This window comes from Capra hircus, chromosome 5 (genome assembly GCF_001704415.2).
Source record: "Capra hircus breed San Clemente chromosome 5, ASM170441v1, whole genome shotgun sequence".
Taxonomy (NCBI): domain Eukaryota; kingdom Metazoa; phylum Chordata; class Mammalia; order Artiodactyla; family Bovidae; genus Capra; species Capra hircus.
The window spans coordinates 102378875-102397612 of record NC_030812.1 but is presented as its reverse complement, the minus strand read 5'-3'; the positions used below and the strand labels follow the sequence as shown (position 1 = coordinate 102397612).

The window sequence follows — 18738 nt, the reverse complement described above, 5'->3', positions numbered from 1 at the left end:
TGTAGAGGTTGGAGAAGACAAGAGGTCAATAGTGAACAGAGCAGAGGAGAAACAAGGGAAGGGAGTTCCAAGGGAGAATTATGTACTAAAGACCCAGAGGCAGGAGAGGGCATGGAGCAGTCATGTCACTAGACCGGGCTGACTACAAGACAGGGCAGGAAGGTTTGGAAAACCAGACAGAGTCAGAATTTGATATAATAGGGGGAAAAATCAAGAGGATTGGACTTCCCTGGTGGCTCAGAGGTAAAGAATCTGCCTGTGCCCATGCAGGAAATATGGGTTTGATTCCTGGGCTAGGAAGATCCCACATGCTATGGAGCAACTAAGCCGAGGTGCCACAACTACTGAGGCTGTGCTCTAGAGCCTATGTGTCACAACCACTGAAGCCTGAAAGCCCCAGAACCCATGCTCTGCACAGAAGAAGCCACTGCAAGGAGAAGCCGAGAAATGCAACTAGAGAGTAGCCCCCGCTCACTGCGTCGAGAGAAACGCCGTGCAACAGTGAAGACCCAGTGCAGCCAGAAATAACCTGAGCTCATCACCTGTTTCCGGTCTACCCACTTCTGCCTCAGCCCTCAGCAATGGGTTAACATACTCCCAGCCCAGGTCAACTCACCCTCACCTCTTGTGAGAAGATCTGGTTCACAGGGTCAACGGGCTCCTTAGAGTAAAATGACTGAAACCAATCTCAAACTCAAAATTCATACTTATCGTCAGAGGTAAAGGGATGGGAGACAGCGGATTCCCCCCAAAAGGCTATGTCCGTCCATCACTGCTCTTAGGGCTAGTTCACTGACAAAATTATGGCAACTCTGGAATTTCTAGCTAAAAAGGATGGATGGAAAAACCTGTTTCAGCCTTATATCATCTGGATGCTGAAATTTTTCTAAACTATGAAAAAACCATTCCCACAGATAATGGGTATTTTGCTTTGGACAATGGCAGGCCACTTTCAGGATCAAGTTTCAGTTCAATTTTCCTAAGAATCACAGACTAGAATATAAAACAGGACTGCTTTTGAACATGGCTTATTGGCATTATTTATTATCTTTGGTCACGTGGCATGTGGGATCTTACCTCCCCAACCAGGGACACTCCCTTAATTGGAAGTGCGGAGTCTTAACCACTAGATGGCCAGGGAAGTGGCCGTCTAATGGCTTATTGGCTTTGACAGTTTATTTTTTATCACATATTTCCACATGCTAGCTTTCTCATGATTATTTCTGCTGTGAAGAACTGCCATTCACATTTCTTTCACCAAAGTGGAAATTCCTCATACTGAAGAGCTACACAGAGGAAAGGAGGACGAATGGAGATAGGAAGGAGAGTGAAGCCCTGTGTGACTCTGGCTCTTTGTGGTGATAGGTGACTGATTGGTTACTGACCACACTGTCAGCTGGGGGAACACCAGGACATTTTGGACCTGGAGGTGGGGTGACGCTCACCTCTGGAATATGTTCACAATGGTCCTGTCTCTATTCAGCAGATTAAGCCTTGTTGATGGTATGGCCCAGGAGACAACACAGCTGCCCCACTCCAACAGTCCTCTGTGGCTCAGGCTGAGTCACATGCTGAATGGTTATTCCTAGGATTCAGATTCTTTGAACCCATGAAACCTTATAAATCACTGACTCCAAACCCTTCATTAGAGAGAGAAGAAAGCAAAGCCCAAAGGGGCTAACTGGCTTGCCTCAGGTTAATAGAGCAGAGCCCCAGTTAGAACCCATATCACTTGATTTCTGTGCTGACACTCCTGTTACAGGCCTTGGCACCTGGCGGAGGCCAGCAAATACATCACTAGGCATTGCTGTCGTTCAGTCACTCAGTCATGTTCGACTTGTTTTGACCCCATGGGCTGTAGCCCGCCAGGCCCTTCTGTCCACGGAATTCTCCAGGCAAGAACACTGGAGTGGGCTGCCATTTCCTTTTCCAGGGGATCTGCCCGACCCAGGGACTGAACCTGCATCTCTTGCATTGCGGGTGGATTTGTTACTACTGAGCCACCAGGGAAGCCTCACTAGTCACTAGCTGTGCACTTTTAAAGCTACGGCTATGTTATTCTCTGATTATCTGTTCACAGACACATGCACGCCCACATCTGCTTATCATCCTATCTAAAACCATTTGAAAACTTCATCTCTGCTAAATTTAGGTACTCCTTGTTCTTTCTTTCTTCATCAGTTCTTGGGGACGCCCCCTGCCTATCTTCTTAGGGTGCAATTCATTTCTGAAAGGGACCTCCAGCTCAGTATCTTAAACGTTTTGATGACTGTAGAACAGAATTCAGGGATAAATGATGAAAACGTCCTCAGAATAGAACAGAGGGGGCATTTTAAGGGCAAACTAGTAAATGGCTGTTATCTGTGAGAAAGGAAAAAGGCTCTTATGAAGGTTACAAAGTTTTTTTTTTTTTTTTTAATGGGAATTCCCTGGAGGTCCAGTGGTTAGCACTTGGTGCTCTTAATGTTGAGACCCAAGTTCAAACGTTGGCTGGGGAACTAAACTCTCATAAGCCGAGTGGAATGGTGTGACCAAAAAAAATTAAAAAAAGGAAATATTAGTTTTTTTTAGTCACTTAACCCAAACAACCTAAACCTGAACTGCACCCAAAGTCCCATCAAAAGTCAGTTTTTTATTGTTCCACTCAAGCCAGGGGCTCTTAGCAGTTAACAGGCAAGGCCATGTTAAGATTAATGCCAATGATACAAGCTGGCAATCATGCGTGCAAACTGGTGCTGAGGCTGTTATGATGAGGAAGTTATGATGTTATGATGAGACAATAGACCGACCTGAAGCCACATTCCCTTGTATGACCCCACCGGGAAGAGGTACTCACTGGCTTCTGAGCCTAGAAAAAGTCAGCACCCCACCACCCTACCCCCGCCACCCTGGATCAGGGGCTAGCCCTCAGGACTACCTCAAGCCTGATCAGATGCTCCGAACGATTTGTGAATGTTTGTCTGCACAATTACAGTCTTTTCTGTACTACTACAGATTGTGCAAATGGTCACAGTTTTTTTGTTATAACAGAATTTATAGACTGAAAGAATGTTAAGGCTGTTGACTCGCAGCCTAGTCACTAGTCACTGTTGACTAGTGGAACAGGACAACAGATGTTGATCAACCCTCAGGCACTTGAACACACAGAAATGCCTTTCCTAGCAAAGATAGCAGCCTGAGGCTTACATTCAGAGAGTGGTTTTTTTTTTTTATCACATTGTAAATCTGTGTAAATTAGCAAACCACATGGTGGCAACTTGTAGCCAGATTAGCTAGACTCAGGAATGAAGAGTAATCTGGTTGAGAAATTTAGCTTTGCCGCTTGGGCAAATCACTTAGATTCTTTGTACCTTGATTTCTTCACGTCTAAGGTAGGGATGTAAAGAAAAGAATGTGGCCCCTCCCACATTCTAGTTCTTCAAGGACCATGCCAGCAGCCACTGCAGCTGCCCACCAACAGTGCACCTAGGGGGGAATTCAGGATGGAGAAAAACTGGAAGGGTTCTGTGCTTTGGATACTGGCCTAGATAGTTCAGATGTATATCTAAGGGACAGTTACAATGAGTCCAGATTCTTGCGTCTTCACATACACAGAAAGGCACTAAAATCATTCACTTGAGACGTCTGCTCTTTGTGACTGGCAGTAATCTTTTGATGCTCAAAGTGTGTGTTACCTACTCAGTTGTGTTCACCTCTTTGCGACCCTACGGACTGTAGCCTACAGGTTGCTCTGCCCGTGGCATTCTCCAGAGGTAGCTTCCTGACCTAGGGGTTGAATCCGGTCTCCTGCACTGCAGGCAGATTCTTTACTGTCTGAGCCACCTGGGGAAGACTCTCTGAAGTTCAACTACATGCTTTTTTCCAAGCAAGAAACATTCACATATTAATATGTCCCTGATCTCTTTGGAGCCTTCCTCAGAGCCACCCAAGAGGCAGTCTTCCAGGCTACGTTCCTCAGTAAAGGCCCTGAATTAAAACTGCATTTGCCATTTTTAGGTTGTGTGTTTTTCTTTCAGTCAAGAGGCAAAATACTAGCCATCTTGCAGGCTGTTGTGCAGATTATAAGAAAAAATATCCGTAAAAAAGCATCAAACATGTACTTCCTTGAGGCCACTTAAGAAATATTTACATACGAGCAAATATTTTATATAAGCCTATCTATACCTAACTTCTTAAAATCTGAGTAAGAGCTTTTAACCAGTTTTAAGACATACACTCTCAAGCTCAAGCCTCTAGCCTTGAGCTAGGGGTGGGAAATTTTGGCCTTTGCCCATCTTGATCGGATTTTAACTAAATTAAGTCTATAGCAAGTTTCAAAAATAAAGCTCTGAGTTGCCCCCAGTACTCCCAGGAAGAAGGTGATTTGCCATGAAGTTCACCCAGCTTCATTTAGTCTGAGGCTCTTCCTCTGCAAGGGTATGGGTGTGGGTGGGTGGGTGTGGGTGTGTGTGGGTGTGTGTGTGTGTAGGGGTGGAGGTGGGAACTAGCAACGTGCTCACATGGTCATACATTTAGCAACGTGCTCACATGATCATACGTTGTTATAAAACGTGTAAGATATTTTTGAATTCTTTTTCTTAAAGAAGGTCATCAAGATTAAGAATTTTCAGGTTCCACAAATTCTGGATTATTAAAAAAAAAATCAAGCACTACAACAAAACTAGGCATTTGCTGTCATTGTCATTCAGTCGCTAAGTGGTGTCTGAGTCTTTGCAACCCCATGGGCTGCAGCACGCCAGGGTTCCCTGTCCTTCACCATCTCCTGGAGTTTGTTCAAATTCATGCCCATGGAGTCTGGGATGCCGTCTGACTATCTCATCCTCTGCCATAAGATCCTACAAAAGATCCTGAATGAACATTTGGGCCAACTCAGTATTTCAGACCCGGGATGCCTGTTTAAGTCCAGGAAGGGAAGGAGTGCGGAAGTCACCTACCAGAGAGGTCTATCAGCTGGGAGCACAGGCTCAGCACAGGTCAGGGAGAGAGGCGGAGGGCTGGCCAGGCCTGCAGAGCCCCCAGCCTCATCTCTGCTCTCTCTAGTCTTGCCCTCCTCTTACTTCTTATCTTTCTTTTGTGTCTTGTGTTACTGCTTCCTCCTCTTCTTTCCCTGTTATAACGGCCTAAAGTCTTCTATTTCCTGCTTCTCAGCTTTTACACTTCATGGTTCTCTCTCAAAAATCTTGAACTAGTGTGTGGCAGCCTGAGTTTTTTCCCCCCTTTTGATGCCTGGCACTGGTTTTCAGTGGAGAAATTGGAGTTCTTCACTCCTGTTGTGCCTTGATCTGGCCAGGGGTTGCCCCAAGGCTGCCAAGTGGCTAATTAGCTTTACACAACCCTCTCAAATAACTTGTCTTGGTAATTTTTCTCCCTCTTGTGAAGAGTTGCCAAATCTAGGCTTGTAAGTACAAACAAAGTAGGTGAGACTTCTTTTTCGCAACAAGTATTCCAGCAAGTGAAACAATAAACTCTTCCTGAACCAGCTGGGATTCTAACAGGAGAAAAGACAATGGCATCACACCCTCTAACTGAACCTATGAATCTGAGCACGTGTGGATATTTATTGGGTTCTGTTTCTCTAACTTTGTGAGCATACCTACTCACTCTTTATTCAAGTCTGCAGATTTGGTGAATTTTAGTACACTCGCAATGTTGTGCAACCACGCCCACTACTAATGCCCCAATACCTCCATCACGCTAACCAGAAACCCCACACCTCTCAGCCGTCACCCCCAATTCAACCCTCCTCTCATCCCCACCAACCACCAATCTACTTTCTGTCTTTATGGATTTGCCTCTTCTGGGCATCTCACATAAATGGAAGCAGACATTACGTGGCCATTTGTGTCTGGCTTCTTTCGCTCAGCACCACATTTTCAAAGTTCATCCATGCTGTATAGCAAGTATCAGTACTTCATTTCTTTTTATGGCTGAATATTTCATTTTATGAATATTAATATTTTATTTATCCATTTGTCAGTTGGGTCATCCACTGTTTGTCAGTGATAATAATGTGATGAATATGTGTGTACAGGTTTTCGTGTGAACATATACATCAGCTCTTTTCAGTACATAATTAGGGGTGGAACTGCTGGGTCCTACTATAATAACTGCTTAACTATGAGAAACTGCCAAACTGCTTTCTTCAGGGGCTGCGCTGTTTGACGTTCCCACTAACCACGCATGAGGATTTCAATTTCCCCACATCTTCACTAACATTTGTTTACTCCTTTTTTTGGTTACAGCCATCCTGGTGCATGTGAAGTGGTATGTCATTATGACTTTGATCTGCATTTCCAAAGACTAAAGATGCTGAACATCTTTCCATGTGCTTATTGGCTATTTGCATATATTCTTTAGACAAATGTCTGTTCATATTCTTTGCCCATTTTTAAACTGAGTTGTCTTTTTATTGTTTAGTTATAAGAATTCTTGATATATTCTGGATACTAGACCCTTACCAGATAAATGATTTATGAGTATTTTCTCTCTCTTTTCTGTTTCTCATTTCTTTTCACTTGCTTTAGAGTATCCTTTGATGCAAAAAAGTTTAAGATTCTGATGAAGTTCATATTATCCCTGACCATCCATGCTGAAAAAAATCCAATTTCTTTATCAGCATCTCAATATTACTTGAAGATTTGGAAAGAACTTTAAAACTATTTAAAATTTTGTATTTTATTTATTTATTCTGGCTGCACCCTGCGGCATGCCAGGATCTTAGTTCCCCAACCAGGGATCAAACCCACACTCCCTGCATTGGACGTATGTAGTCTTAACCCTGGACTGCCAAGGGAAAGTCCCCAAGTTAGGTATTTTAGAATATAATAAAAGCACATATACCTTAAAAATATAAAACGAGATTAAGTTGACACAGGAGATGCGGCTTCGATCCTTGGGTCAGAAAGGTGTCCCAGAGGAGGGCACAGTATACTCACTCCAGTATTCTTGCTTGGAGAATCTCCATTGACAGAGGAGCCTGAGGGGCTACAGTCCATAAGGTCGCACAGAGTCGGACACTGAAGCGACTTAGCACGCATGCTATATAGGAATTCCTAGGTTTTGCTTTTGTTTCTTTCTTTCAGAATAACTAAAGAAGAACTAAAACATGGGGTCAAATTATTCTTTAGCTGAAGAATGAGGGTTTCTAGTAGCCCTTCTGGTTCAATATTTTTAATTGGGGCCATGTATATTGTATTCCAACTATAATCAATCTTTCCCACCAGAGTCTGAGGTATACACCACGGGAGCCTTAAAGGGCGCTGTTCCAGCTGGCCTCTGCTTGCTGGCTGGCAAAGAGAAGTATTATATTCGTGGACAGTAATCCAGAATGGTGTCCAAGCCCATCTGAGTTTAGAATCGCTATCACAGCAGAAACTGGAAACCTCAAGGGCTGTAAGCCATTGAGCACGTCCACACGGAAGCCACTTTTCATCACAGCACATATAAATACACAGCAACCAGGCTCAGCCTTCTGGGTCTCATATCCTCCTCAGATTAGCACACAACATACTCACATGAGTTCTTTCTTTTTTTTAATAGAGAGCTTTTAGTTGCTTACAAAATTACTATCTCACCACTTATAATTCTGTGTAGCAGGTATGACCGTGTATGCTTTTCTTATCTAAATGCCATAGCAATATGATAGATACTTGATACTGAAAAGCATCTTTAATTGACAAAAGCTTTTTATTTTTCATTTAAACTTAGCCTGTGGTTAGTGTGGGGTATTTAAACTGTCCACTCGACTTCATGCGAATCAAGAACAAAACCTGAGTCTTACCACTTTTGGCTGAACTTCTCTCTGCTTTCTGACAAACGGTCCCTACAGTTAGAATGCAATGACATTTCCATCAGAAGTCTCTATCGCTAACAATTATGGTATATGAGGCTCTCAAATGGAATCCTTTGTTCAGGGTGTCCAGAGTTTCACAAATCTTACTTACGTTCAAAGCCACTGCTTGAACAGGGAGGAACTCAGATTTAAAAAGCAATCCAGGGACTTCCCTGGTGGTCCAGTGGTTAAGACTCCATGCTCCCAATGTAGGGGGTGTGGATTCAATCCCTGGGTAACTAAGATCCCACATGCCCCACATGCCACACAATACAGCTAAAAAATAAATAAAATAAAAAGCCATCCGTTTTAAGCCAAAAGGAAATCCTTATCCAGAAATCACTCATCCTTAATTTTCGTGTCTTACTTGCCACCTTCCCCATTCTAGCTTTGAAAACAGGGAGAAGTAAAGATATATACAGCATCTTTTGGGATATACAAATCTTAAGCTTTGAGGTCTCTAGGAAGCTATTATTGCTTCACCAAGAGAACTTCAGGTGGGCCCTAAATCTCCCTGCCCTTGTCTTCAGTAACTGCAGGGAAATGTCAACACCCTTCAGCCCCCACCTTAATAACTCTCTGCTTGAGGAGGACAGTTCACCTAGAATTCCATGAGGGCATCTACTTTTTGTTAGAGCTACAGGTCACAACAGAAGGCCTGGAGAGAAGATCATCTCTACTATCTATCTGGAAATAGACAGATTATCATATATCTCATGTTCCCAAAGACCAGTTTTACTAAAGATGAGGTAACGAGTTAAGCACTGTATCTCATAAATTTTAAAATTATATTTAACTCATAACAAGCGGCAATAGTTTGAAACAGAATACAAAATTTACTTGCATTTTAAAAAAGAATATAGTCATCAAAGAGATTTCTTATTTGATAAGAAATCAGAGCTTATCTATCTGACAAGAGATGATAATAATATAATAATTTCATTAGTACATTAACCCTATGATTCAGTAATAATATAATATTTGGAGATTTAGCAAATGGGGAAACCTAAGCCAACAAAGGTCCATCTAGTCAAGGCTATGGTTTTTCCAGTAGTCATGTATGGATGTGAGAGTTGGACTATAAAGAAAGCTGAGTGCCGAAGAATTGATGCTTTTGAACTGTGGTGCTGGAGAGGACTCTTGAGAGTCCCTTGGACTGCAAGGAGATCCAAACAGTCTATCCTAAAGCAGATGAGTCCCGGGTGTTCATTGGAAGGATTAATGTTGAAACTGAAACTCCAATACTTTGGCCACCTGATGTGGAGAGCTGACTCATTTGAAAAGACCCTGGTGCTGGGAAAGATTGAGGGCCAGAGGAGAAGGGGACGACAGAGGATGAGATGGCTGGATGGCATCACTGACACAATGGACACGGGTTTGGGTGGACAGGGAGGCTTGGTGTGGGTTCATGGGGTTGCAAAGAGTCAGACACGACTGAGTGACTGAACTGAACTGAACTGAACTGAAAGCTATAAAGAATCTGAGAGCATTTTGTTTATCCCAAAGATCATAGGATACAAGTTTGACATCAACTGTTACAAAAAAGGGGCTTAATGTGAAGCCACACATTAAGCCCGTAGTCCTCAGACATGCGGGGAAGCGTATAACATGGAGAGCTGTTAAAACACGGATCACTGGGCCTCATCCTGAGAGTCTCTCGTTTAGTCCCCACTAAGAACCTGATTGCCTAACAAGTTCCTAGCAGGTCTGATGGTGCTGGTCCCAAGACCACACTTGGAGTCTCCTTAGAAAGGAAGAAGATGAATATCTATCGAGGGAAGGGAGAGAACAATTATTTAAAACTATCCTGGGTCAGGCTTGGCCAAGGATCGATACAGTCTATCTCACCTGGTCCTCAGAGCTTCCCCAGAACAATGCTTCTTTCTCACACTTGGCCAGAGCAGAATGAGAGCAAAGGGCCTGCCTAGGCAGTTTTCTAGAAATAGGCAAGCTCTTCGATGACTATATCATTTTTAAAAATGCAGGTCGATTTTGCATTGTTTCAAAGTATTGCTGCGTGTTATTAATTAAATATAATTTAAAAATATGTATCAGATACAGCACTTAACTTTTAACCTCAATTCTTTAGTCAAATTGGCCTTTGGGAACATGAGGAAAAGGATGGCTGGAGCTTAGTAACTGGTTGATGGTGAAAGAGTTGGCACATATTTAATCTTATTATAATTATTTTGTGGCTGCAATTACTTTTGTGCACGTGTGTTTAATTACTGGATGGCCAGGGAAATCCCCCAATTTAATCTTAATTTTAGAAACCTGCACCTAGGCCTGCAGGTCTGTAAAGATGCTTGTCCTGACAGCTCACTCTGTCACACCCCCCCCATTCCCCGCCCCCTGAAGACTCAATCATGCTTTCCTCTGCAGCTCCTTTATGGAACCTCTGGTGTCCCAGCCAAGCTGGACTGCCTGCTGTTCCTCAGGTCTTCCTCACTTTTCCTGCTCTCCACATACATGCTCATTATCCTTTGTTGTTGAAAAGTTCCCCTTTCCATCTCTACCTGACTAGAATCTTCCATGCCTTTTAAAGTCTAGTTGAAATGCCATTTCCTTTTTCAAGACTGAACCCCATTTTTAAAAGGCTGCTGGATGGAACTCCTTCAGTGAATTCCCATGGCTCCCCAGACAGATTTCATGTCAGTGGGCATGTAATTGCTTTGTTCAATTACCCTGTGCATAGAATCTCATGGGCCCTGTTTTACGCGTCTCTGCAAAGAAATGGGCTTCCCAGGTGGTGTAGGAGTAAAGAATCTACCTGCCAGTGCGGGAGACATAAGAGACGCAGGGTCAATCCCTGGGTCAGAAAGATTCCCCGGAGTTGGAAATGGCAACCGACTGCAATATTCTTGCCTGGAAAATTCTATGGACGGAGGAGCCTGGGGGCCACAGTCTGTGGGGTCACAAAGAGTTGGACACGACTGAGTGACTGAGCACCCAGGCACATTGCAAAGAAATGGTTGTTTGATGTTAAAGTTAGACTGGCATTCAAACATGAAGTTCTGTGCAACGTAAGATATTGGAGTGTAGATTAACAAGTTGGAAAAATATATTTAAAAGAAATCCCCAACAGGAAGCTTTAGGTTATGATGAAATTTGTGGCTATGAATTAGAATAAAGATAAAAGTCTAAAATGAAGAATGGACCTAGCCTTTTGGGATGAGATGAGGCCTTGGAAGTCTTTAGGACAATCTCCTCACTTCACAGTCATAGCATTTTTGGACCATGCTTTGTATTATGGTCAGAAGTCTCATTTGTCTCATTAATGCTGCTCAGTTGCCACTGTGCCCAGCTGAGGGCTCTTCATTTTGCTACTTGAAAAAGAAAAAAACTTTTTGCCCTGAATGACGGATTTAGTTGTGAAGGGCCAGGCCTGACTCTGGTCCAAAGGGAGCTGAACTGTGGGACCTCCTTTGATTTTAAAGGTTGCTAACCATAGTGGTGCTGATTCTGAAGCTCCAAGGAATGAGTCCTTACCCCCAAGTGCCACCTTAGATGAGTCTACCAGCCAAGCCACAGTCATGGCCAAGCCTGAAGGAGGAGCTTGTGCTAGGTGGGGTGACCATCTGCTCCATTTGGCTGATGCCATTTTTGGCTGCTGAGAGGTACCTAACATGCTGATTACATCTTGGTTCAGTCATGTAGAAAGAAAAGAGTAGAGAATACCAAGGGTCTTTGTCTTTCCCATCCCACACGCTCCTCCCAGTCCCAAGGTGGTAAAGAGCAGGGGTTTCAGAGGTGGGCAGAAACAGGTATGAACTGGAGGTCTCAGCTTCCTATCTGCACAAGGAAGCTAATAAAAGGACTGTATATAACTTAGGGGTAATTGGCAGGCCAGGCAGGGTATTGTTGAGCGCTTTATAAATGTCAGCTACCAATGCCATTATCAACACACTCTAGATTCTCTTCCATCTCTGTAAGCGTCTCTCCGTGGCATTTCAGTCCCTCCCTGATTCAATTATGATACCACTGAAAAGTGAAAATGTTAGCAGGGTTGTGTCTGACTCTTTGTGACCCCATGGACTGTAGCCCCCTAGGCTCCTCTGTCCATGGGATTCTCCAGGCAAGGATGCTGGAGTGGGTATCCATTCCCTTCTCCAGTATTGACTTCTAAAACCATTATCTTTATCAACTGTTATCAACTGTTATCAATCATTATCAACTGTTTTCAAGCTTAAGACTAGGCTTCACAAGACAAGCTGGAGGTGCCCTTGGAACCTAAAGCCAGTCCCAAAACCAGGTCATTCCCTGGCACTGAACAACATCTAACCCTCACTTGACCTCTCCACATTTGTGAAAGTCACCGTCACCTTTTCAGCTCCCCTGGCAGAAGGCCTGAGCTTGGTTTTTTTCCCCCCCAACTATTATACTTCTTTCTCTCTCAGGAAATCAGTTGCCAAGTCATTCACCCACACCTTCACTTATTCAGCAAATATTTATTGGGCCCTTTCCACAAGCCAGGTACTGTTGAACAGAACTTAAATGACTGTTGCCCTCATCTGCACATATATAATCACATGTTAGCATGCGTACTCACTTGGAAAGGGATTTCAGTCCAGAAGAGAAAGTACAACAGGGCACATAACTTAAAATGAGAGGCAGGAAAGGACTCTGCGAGGAAGTAACAATCTGAACCGAGGCCTGAAAGAGGGAAAGGCTCGGTGAGGTGGGTAATGAGCACAGAGTGCTCTTGGCAGCCGGATTAGCAGGTACCATGGCTCAGGTGGGAAGGGCCTGATACCTTTTCTGAGGCGCTCAGGCAAGGCCACGTGGCCACAAGGCTGTGAACTTGCTCAGGTCGAGGCTGGAGTGGGAGATTCCCAGGGGTGTATGGAACCCCTGGTGGGGGCTGAGCCAAGAGAGGGATGGGGTTGGGTCACCCTGGCTGCTCCAGGGAGAACAGACTGAGTGGACAGGAAGAAACTATAGAGACCTGTCCAGGGGCTATTCGGGCAGTTCTGGTGACAGATGGTCAGTGGCTGTGATGATGGAGGGAAGGAGTGTATCTGAGGCACAATTTGGAGGTGGTGCTGATAGAACTCAATGACTGGGGTGAGGGCAGAGTGAGAGGGGGAGGTGATAAGGCTGGCTCCTGGGTTTCTGGTGCGTGCAGCTGTGTAGAAGAAAAGTAGTCACAGAATCTATCTTCCAAACTACTCTGTACTCCTGGATCCACTCCCAGGACAGTGCTGGCCCATCGCTCTCCTTTCAAGTATCTGCGATGGCTCCTGATCACCTGCTTCAGTAAGCGCACACTTCCCTTGGCTTTCAAGGATCCACCACCTACATTTCCAGTCTTTTTTTTTTAATTTTCTTGGCCGTGCCATGGGTCATGTGGGATCTTAGTTTGCTGACCAGGGATTGAGCCCGCACCTTTTGCACTGGAAGTGCAGGGTCTTAACCACTAGACCAACAGGGAAGTCCCTTCCAGTCCTATTTTCTACTACTTCTCTACTTAGGTCCTGCTTCAGTCCAACTGGACCACTTCCTGTTCCTGGAATGTGTCACCACATGTCCTTGCCTTGGTCCCTATTCCTCACCATCTCAGTCTGCTGAAACCCTATTCAACTTTCAAAGTTCATTAAAGGTCCAGTCATTAAACCTCATAAAGCTCTGGGAATCCCTGCCGGCACTTAGAGCGCCACCTGTTATTGTGGTTAGGAGAGTACTTATCACCCGCCTGTTCCCTGCCCCCAACAGACCACAGGTCATACCTTCGGGTGCCCAGCCCCATTACTCATCCTGTACCACTGCCCTTTCCTTTGCAGGGGCCAGCACAGTGCTTCACCCACAACAGGTACATTTTGCTGAATTTATTTGGAACAATTTGTGTTGCTAATTATGCTAAGGAACGAGGAGACCTGAGCTGTTGAATCGGAGATGTTTTCCAGTGGCATCTGCCAGCACCAGAGCTCACAGCAAACTTTATCTTCCACCAAACTCCTGGCAATCAGACGCAAGACAGACACACACATGCCCCTCTTGACAGCGTCCTCTGCCTGTTTGAGATTCTCCAGTGCAGTAAGTGCTCATAAACTTACCCTTTCCTTGCAGCACCTAATATCAAAAAATTACAGCCTCTAACTCAGGAGTTTTAAGACTGCTTGCTGTAACCCATTAGTGGGTCTTGAAATCAATTTAGTAGGTTGTAAATGATACTAAAAAATAAAATAGAAAATAGCTAAGCACACTACCTATGTTCAGGATGAGTAATGTTTCCTGAAACTTCTGTTTCCAATGCAAGTATACATCTGTGTGTTTACTGGGTCATGATGTAAAATGTTATTTCTCACTTCGGGCCCCAGTTCAAAAGGTTTGAAGGCTAATGCTGGGTAGACCAAGACCAGCACACAACTCAAACAGGGAAAGATGTTAGGGAACCAGTAATGAGACTATCTAACTAAAACAGTGAGACATTCATTCATATTTTATCCTCTTAAAATGTGAATGTCTGATATACCCAACTCTTCAGGGGACCTGCATTTCAGTGCTTTTAACCAAAATTAATCTCGTTAGTAGAAAGCGAGTCAGAAATTGTTTCCAACTACAGGCCTTTTGGTACCTCAGGCAAGGATTTCCTTCCATATCCCAGTTCCCCAGGAGAGGTGGTTCAGGAGCTCCATTGCTGAAAGGCTACTGGTTTCTAGGTTACAATACACAGAAGTGATGATACTTTTGTAGGAGAAGCATATTTACAACCAGAAAAATGCATCCTTTCTTCCATGTACTTGTCAACAAGCTTATCAATGTATGTTTCTGTGTATGTATGTAACCTAAACCTAGAAAATACAATCCTATATATCCACATGTGAAACTTAGGCCTGATCAATTTAGGGGTCAATTGGAACTCAAATTGACCTAAAAATGAGATATACTATGAATTACTGAAGGCAACGACACATGTGGGCTAGGAAGAGGGGATGTGGGCCACGGTAGGATGGGCAAGGGGGCTCAGGAGTGTGATGGATGTATTGTACCAAGTTTTTATTACCTTGATGCTTGGTGGTAATGAGAGGATGAGGTTGGAGGAGTAAGCTATGGAGAAAACAACTGTCTAGACAGGTGTATGCCCCATGATAGTACACAGTAGTCCACTACAAGTGCATAGGCTGTATTTGATTATGTCATCACTAAAAAGACAGATTCCAAGCCTAATTCTAGCCGCAGCTCCATTTAACAGGTTGTCCCTTATAATCTGTTGCTCCCTGTGTTATAATCTCCATTTATAGTTGAGACATCAACAGCTGGCTTCCTCATGAATGAAATGTAAACACTCTTAATTGTCAATTATAATCCCAACAAATAACTGGGCCTGGAAAAAAGGGCGAAGAAGTAGGAAGTTCAAAGCTGGTGTGGTGCAAAGAACCCTAGATTGAAGTACTGATAAATTTGGGTTAGATCTGGGTGGCAGCAAGTAAGTCCCACAACCTAAGGTTCCTGCCACCTCTAAAATTTTGTAATTCTACATGGGAGGGTAAAGGTGATCTTTATCTGGAAGAAACAAAGAGTATCTTGGCTTGATGTGTGATGGGCAAATGACAATATTACCCAAGGTTGTTTAAACATGAATTAATGCCTTTCCCATTATCTAGATCAGATTAGCACCCTTTAGGTGATATTACATGTCAGTGTCTCTATCGACTACTCCATAAATTCCAAATTTCTTACCAGTATTTAAGGCTTTCCACATCTGTCCAACTTTATCTCAAATATCTTGTGGTTCAGACCTGCTCCTGCACCCACCCTCCCCAACAAGTCTTGTTTAATTCTTCACCACCCCTACTTTCCTAGCTGAAGTCCCATAACCTTCATAAAGCCTTCCAACTACTCAAATATTTAATATCAGCTTATGACCTTTGAATTCCTACCAGACTTTATAGCAGTTCTATCAGATAGGCATTATTATGCTCATTTCATAAGTAAGGAAACTAAAGGCCCAGAGAAAGTTAAGTGGTTCGCAGGACTGATTTGTTTGCCCTCCAAGTCCACACACTTTTTTTTTTTCCTTACTGTGCCATGCTGCTTCATCTATTAAAAAAAAGCCATAGAGGAAGGATGCATTAAAAAAGCCCATAAACCAGTTACAATGCGGTTTGTTGTGACATAAATGCAAATACACCACATCCTTTGAACTACATGTGTAAAACACGCTTGGGGTAGCGTGAATAGTTTTTAAGGGGTTGCCAGCCCTGTTTTCCAAGCCCAGTACTAAAATAATATTCCACGGTAAATGACAGGTGGGTGGCTAAGGACAAGAAAAACCAGTATAGTTAAAAGAAGAAATTAGAAACGGGACAAAAAGATGAGAGTGTAATACAAGCTGGCAACGCACACAAGAGACACAGAATATGCAAGTATGGAGTATGGGGCTGAGCGGGTCCATAGGACTAAAATATCTAAGTTAGGGAGCCTATACCTGCCAATGAGAAGCGCGCGTGTCTGAGGGTTGATATTAATAACAGCAGTACACATGGACAGAGAGTAGAACTCAAGAGAGAGACAAATAAGGACAGGTCGTAGGGACACAGGGCAGAGCATGGCAGGATGAGGGTGGTGGCGCCCAATGAGGGGCCAGAAGGGTACAAGAGGGGTCGAAGGGAAAGGTGAAGAGGTTCAGAAGGTACAGTGCCCCCAGACTCCAGAATAGTGTCATCTTCCTCTCCACAGCCGGTTGGTATGTTTAAGGATTGACACCCGCACCCCAAAAAGCCCTCCCGGTGGCTCCGGGAATAGGGCGAGGTCACGTCCCCGTCTCCCGGGGACTCCGAGAGGGGTCCTTACCTAAGAAGATGGAGATGATGAGCCGCAGCGCCTGTTCTGACGCGCCCAGGGACGTCGCCAACTTGTTAAGGCTCAGGTCTTGGAAACCCCACTGCAGCCCCCTCGTCAGCTCGGCTTCCATGTCCCCCTCGGCTGCGGACGCCATCTTAGCTCCGGGCGTCCCCCAGGGACCCCTCTGCTCCGCGCGCCCCGAATGTGGGCACAGCGCTGGAGCTTCACCCCCAATTCCGGCCCGGAGCCCGCCCACGGCGTGCGCATTGGCTGCGGACCCGCCCAAAGGCTCCGGGCTCAGTCGGTCATTGGTCAGCCAGGTCCAGGGGCGGGGCCTCACGCGGCAAGGTAGGCCGGGGGCGGGGCCTCATATTTGTAAGGCAAAGGTGACTCGGCCCGAGAAAGAACGCGGGGCAGGCCGGGGGCGGGGCTTGGAACCGGGAACCAGATCCGCGATTGGAAAAGTAAGAAGCCGGCGGCGGAGGACTGTACAACTCAGTTCTAACAGCTCGGGGGAGGAGTCGGGGCGGGCTAGAGTCCTGCCGGCTCGTGCGCTGCCTCCCTATTGGCTGAGACGGAGCAGGCGAGAGTCGGGGCGGGGGGGGGGCTGTCACCCGACCGCGAGGTTACTCTCGGTCGCAGGCGCGCCGGGGTTACTGGGGCATGTAACGGGAGGGCGCGAATTCGTGCGGCGGCCTCGCGAGCGCCCCCTAACGGCGCCGCGGCTGTTCTTGAACCGTTAGACACGCCGCCTTCCCTCCCAGACCTAGAGGACCACCCCGGCGCCCCCAGCACTCTCTACCTGCTCCTTTGATTTCCTGTAACTTCCTGTATTAAAACGTTGCCTTCCTCCGAGAGGCGATGAAATTAAGCTACGCTGATTTAACTGTTAGGCTTTTCATTAAAAATTAAACTAGTTTGTCACTAAGTAATACAGGTTCAGGATCAAAGTGCAAAGAGGATAGAAATTGGAGACAAAAGTCCTTTCGTCCCACCTTGCTTCGCATTCTTACTTCCAGTGTTCGGATCAGACTAACAAAAATGTGCTAGGTCCTGTGCTGGGCTGTGAGCCCAAAGCTATGGAGTGGAGATGGTGCAGGACATATAAGGTGTTAATGACCGTGTAATTAATTGCAAGCGAAGGCAAGTGCTCTGAAGGAAAAGAAGAATGTTCCGTGAGAATATGTAACAAAGGAACACCAAGTTTTCAGTGATCACTGGAATTCGTGGAGCATTTTTGCACAAGTGCAGCTTATACTTCTATAGCACTTTGTGCAGCACGAATAGTCATATTGTTTCACCTAATTGATTATGAAACAGGTTATTTACAGACACAGAGGCTTGGAGAAATTAAGCAACCTGCTAAGTTCCTTCCCCAGCAAGTGGCAAAGACAGAATGGAAACGTAGTTGTGTTAAAGTTCACCTCTCTCCTCTTCAGGGGGAGACAAAATGAAGGAAAAAACAAATCGGAGAAGTCAAGAATAATATTATTTCCCCCTTAGAGGGACTTCCCTGGTGGTCCAGTGGCTAAAATGCTGCCCTCCCAATGCAGAGGACCCAGGTTCTATCCCCAGTCAGGGAGGTAGATTCTGGCTGCCACAACTAAAAGGTCCCATGTGTCCCAACGAGAATGAAAGATTCTGCGAGCAAAAAAGACCTAGTGCAGTCAAAAAAATCTGAAACGTGTGCACAGCTGAGCCGGGTGTATTCCTTCCTGTCCTTCAGAGGTTGTCTCCTTTGGTACTTATCAATCCCATGCCTATTTTTATACTTTATACAATGTATATATCCAGAAACAATTATAATATAGTTTTGCATGCTTTTAAACTTTATAATTACAGCAGAATGTATCATTTTGCAACTTGTTTTTATGATTAACATCTTTATTGAGGCAGATTCATGTATTTATAGGTAGCTGTAATACAGTCATTTTAATTGTGACGTAACATTGCCCTGTATGATTGTGCCACTTTTTCATCATCAAGTTGAGGAATGCTTGGATTGTTTCCTATTGACGTATTTCTTTTATTACAAACATTGCTGCTGTGGACATTCTCCTTTAAGCAACAGTGAAAATTTCTCTCGGAGTGTAACTCCAAAGTTTTTTTTTTTTTAATTAACT

General features: G+C 44.6%; 1 protein-coding gene across 1 annotated transcript in view; it reads right to left on the bottom strand.

Annotated features, from left to right (window-relative positions):
- The window catches only part of LPCAT3 (lysophosphatidylcholine acyltransferase 3), a 33572-nt gene extending 16707 nt beyond the window's left edge, over positions 1-16865 (bottom strand). Inside the window, exon 1 of the mRNA XM_005680925.3 lies at positions 16625-16865. Coding sequence (XP_005680982.2) covers positions 16625-16769 — 145 coding nt within the window. The 5' untranslated portion in view covers positions 16770-16865. The remainder of the gene's footprint in view (positions 1-16624) is intronic.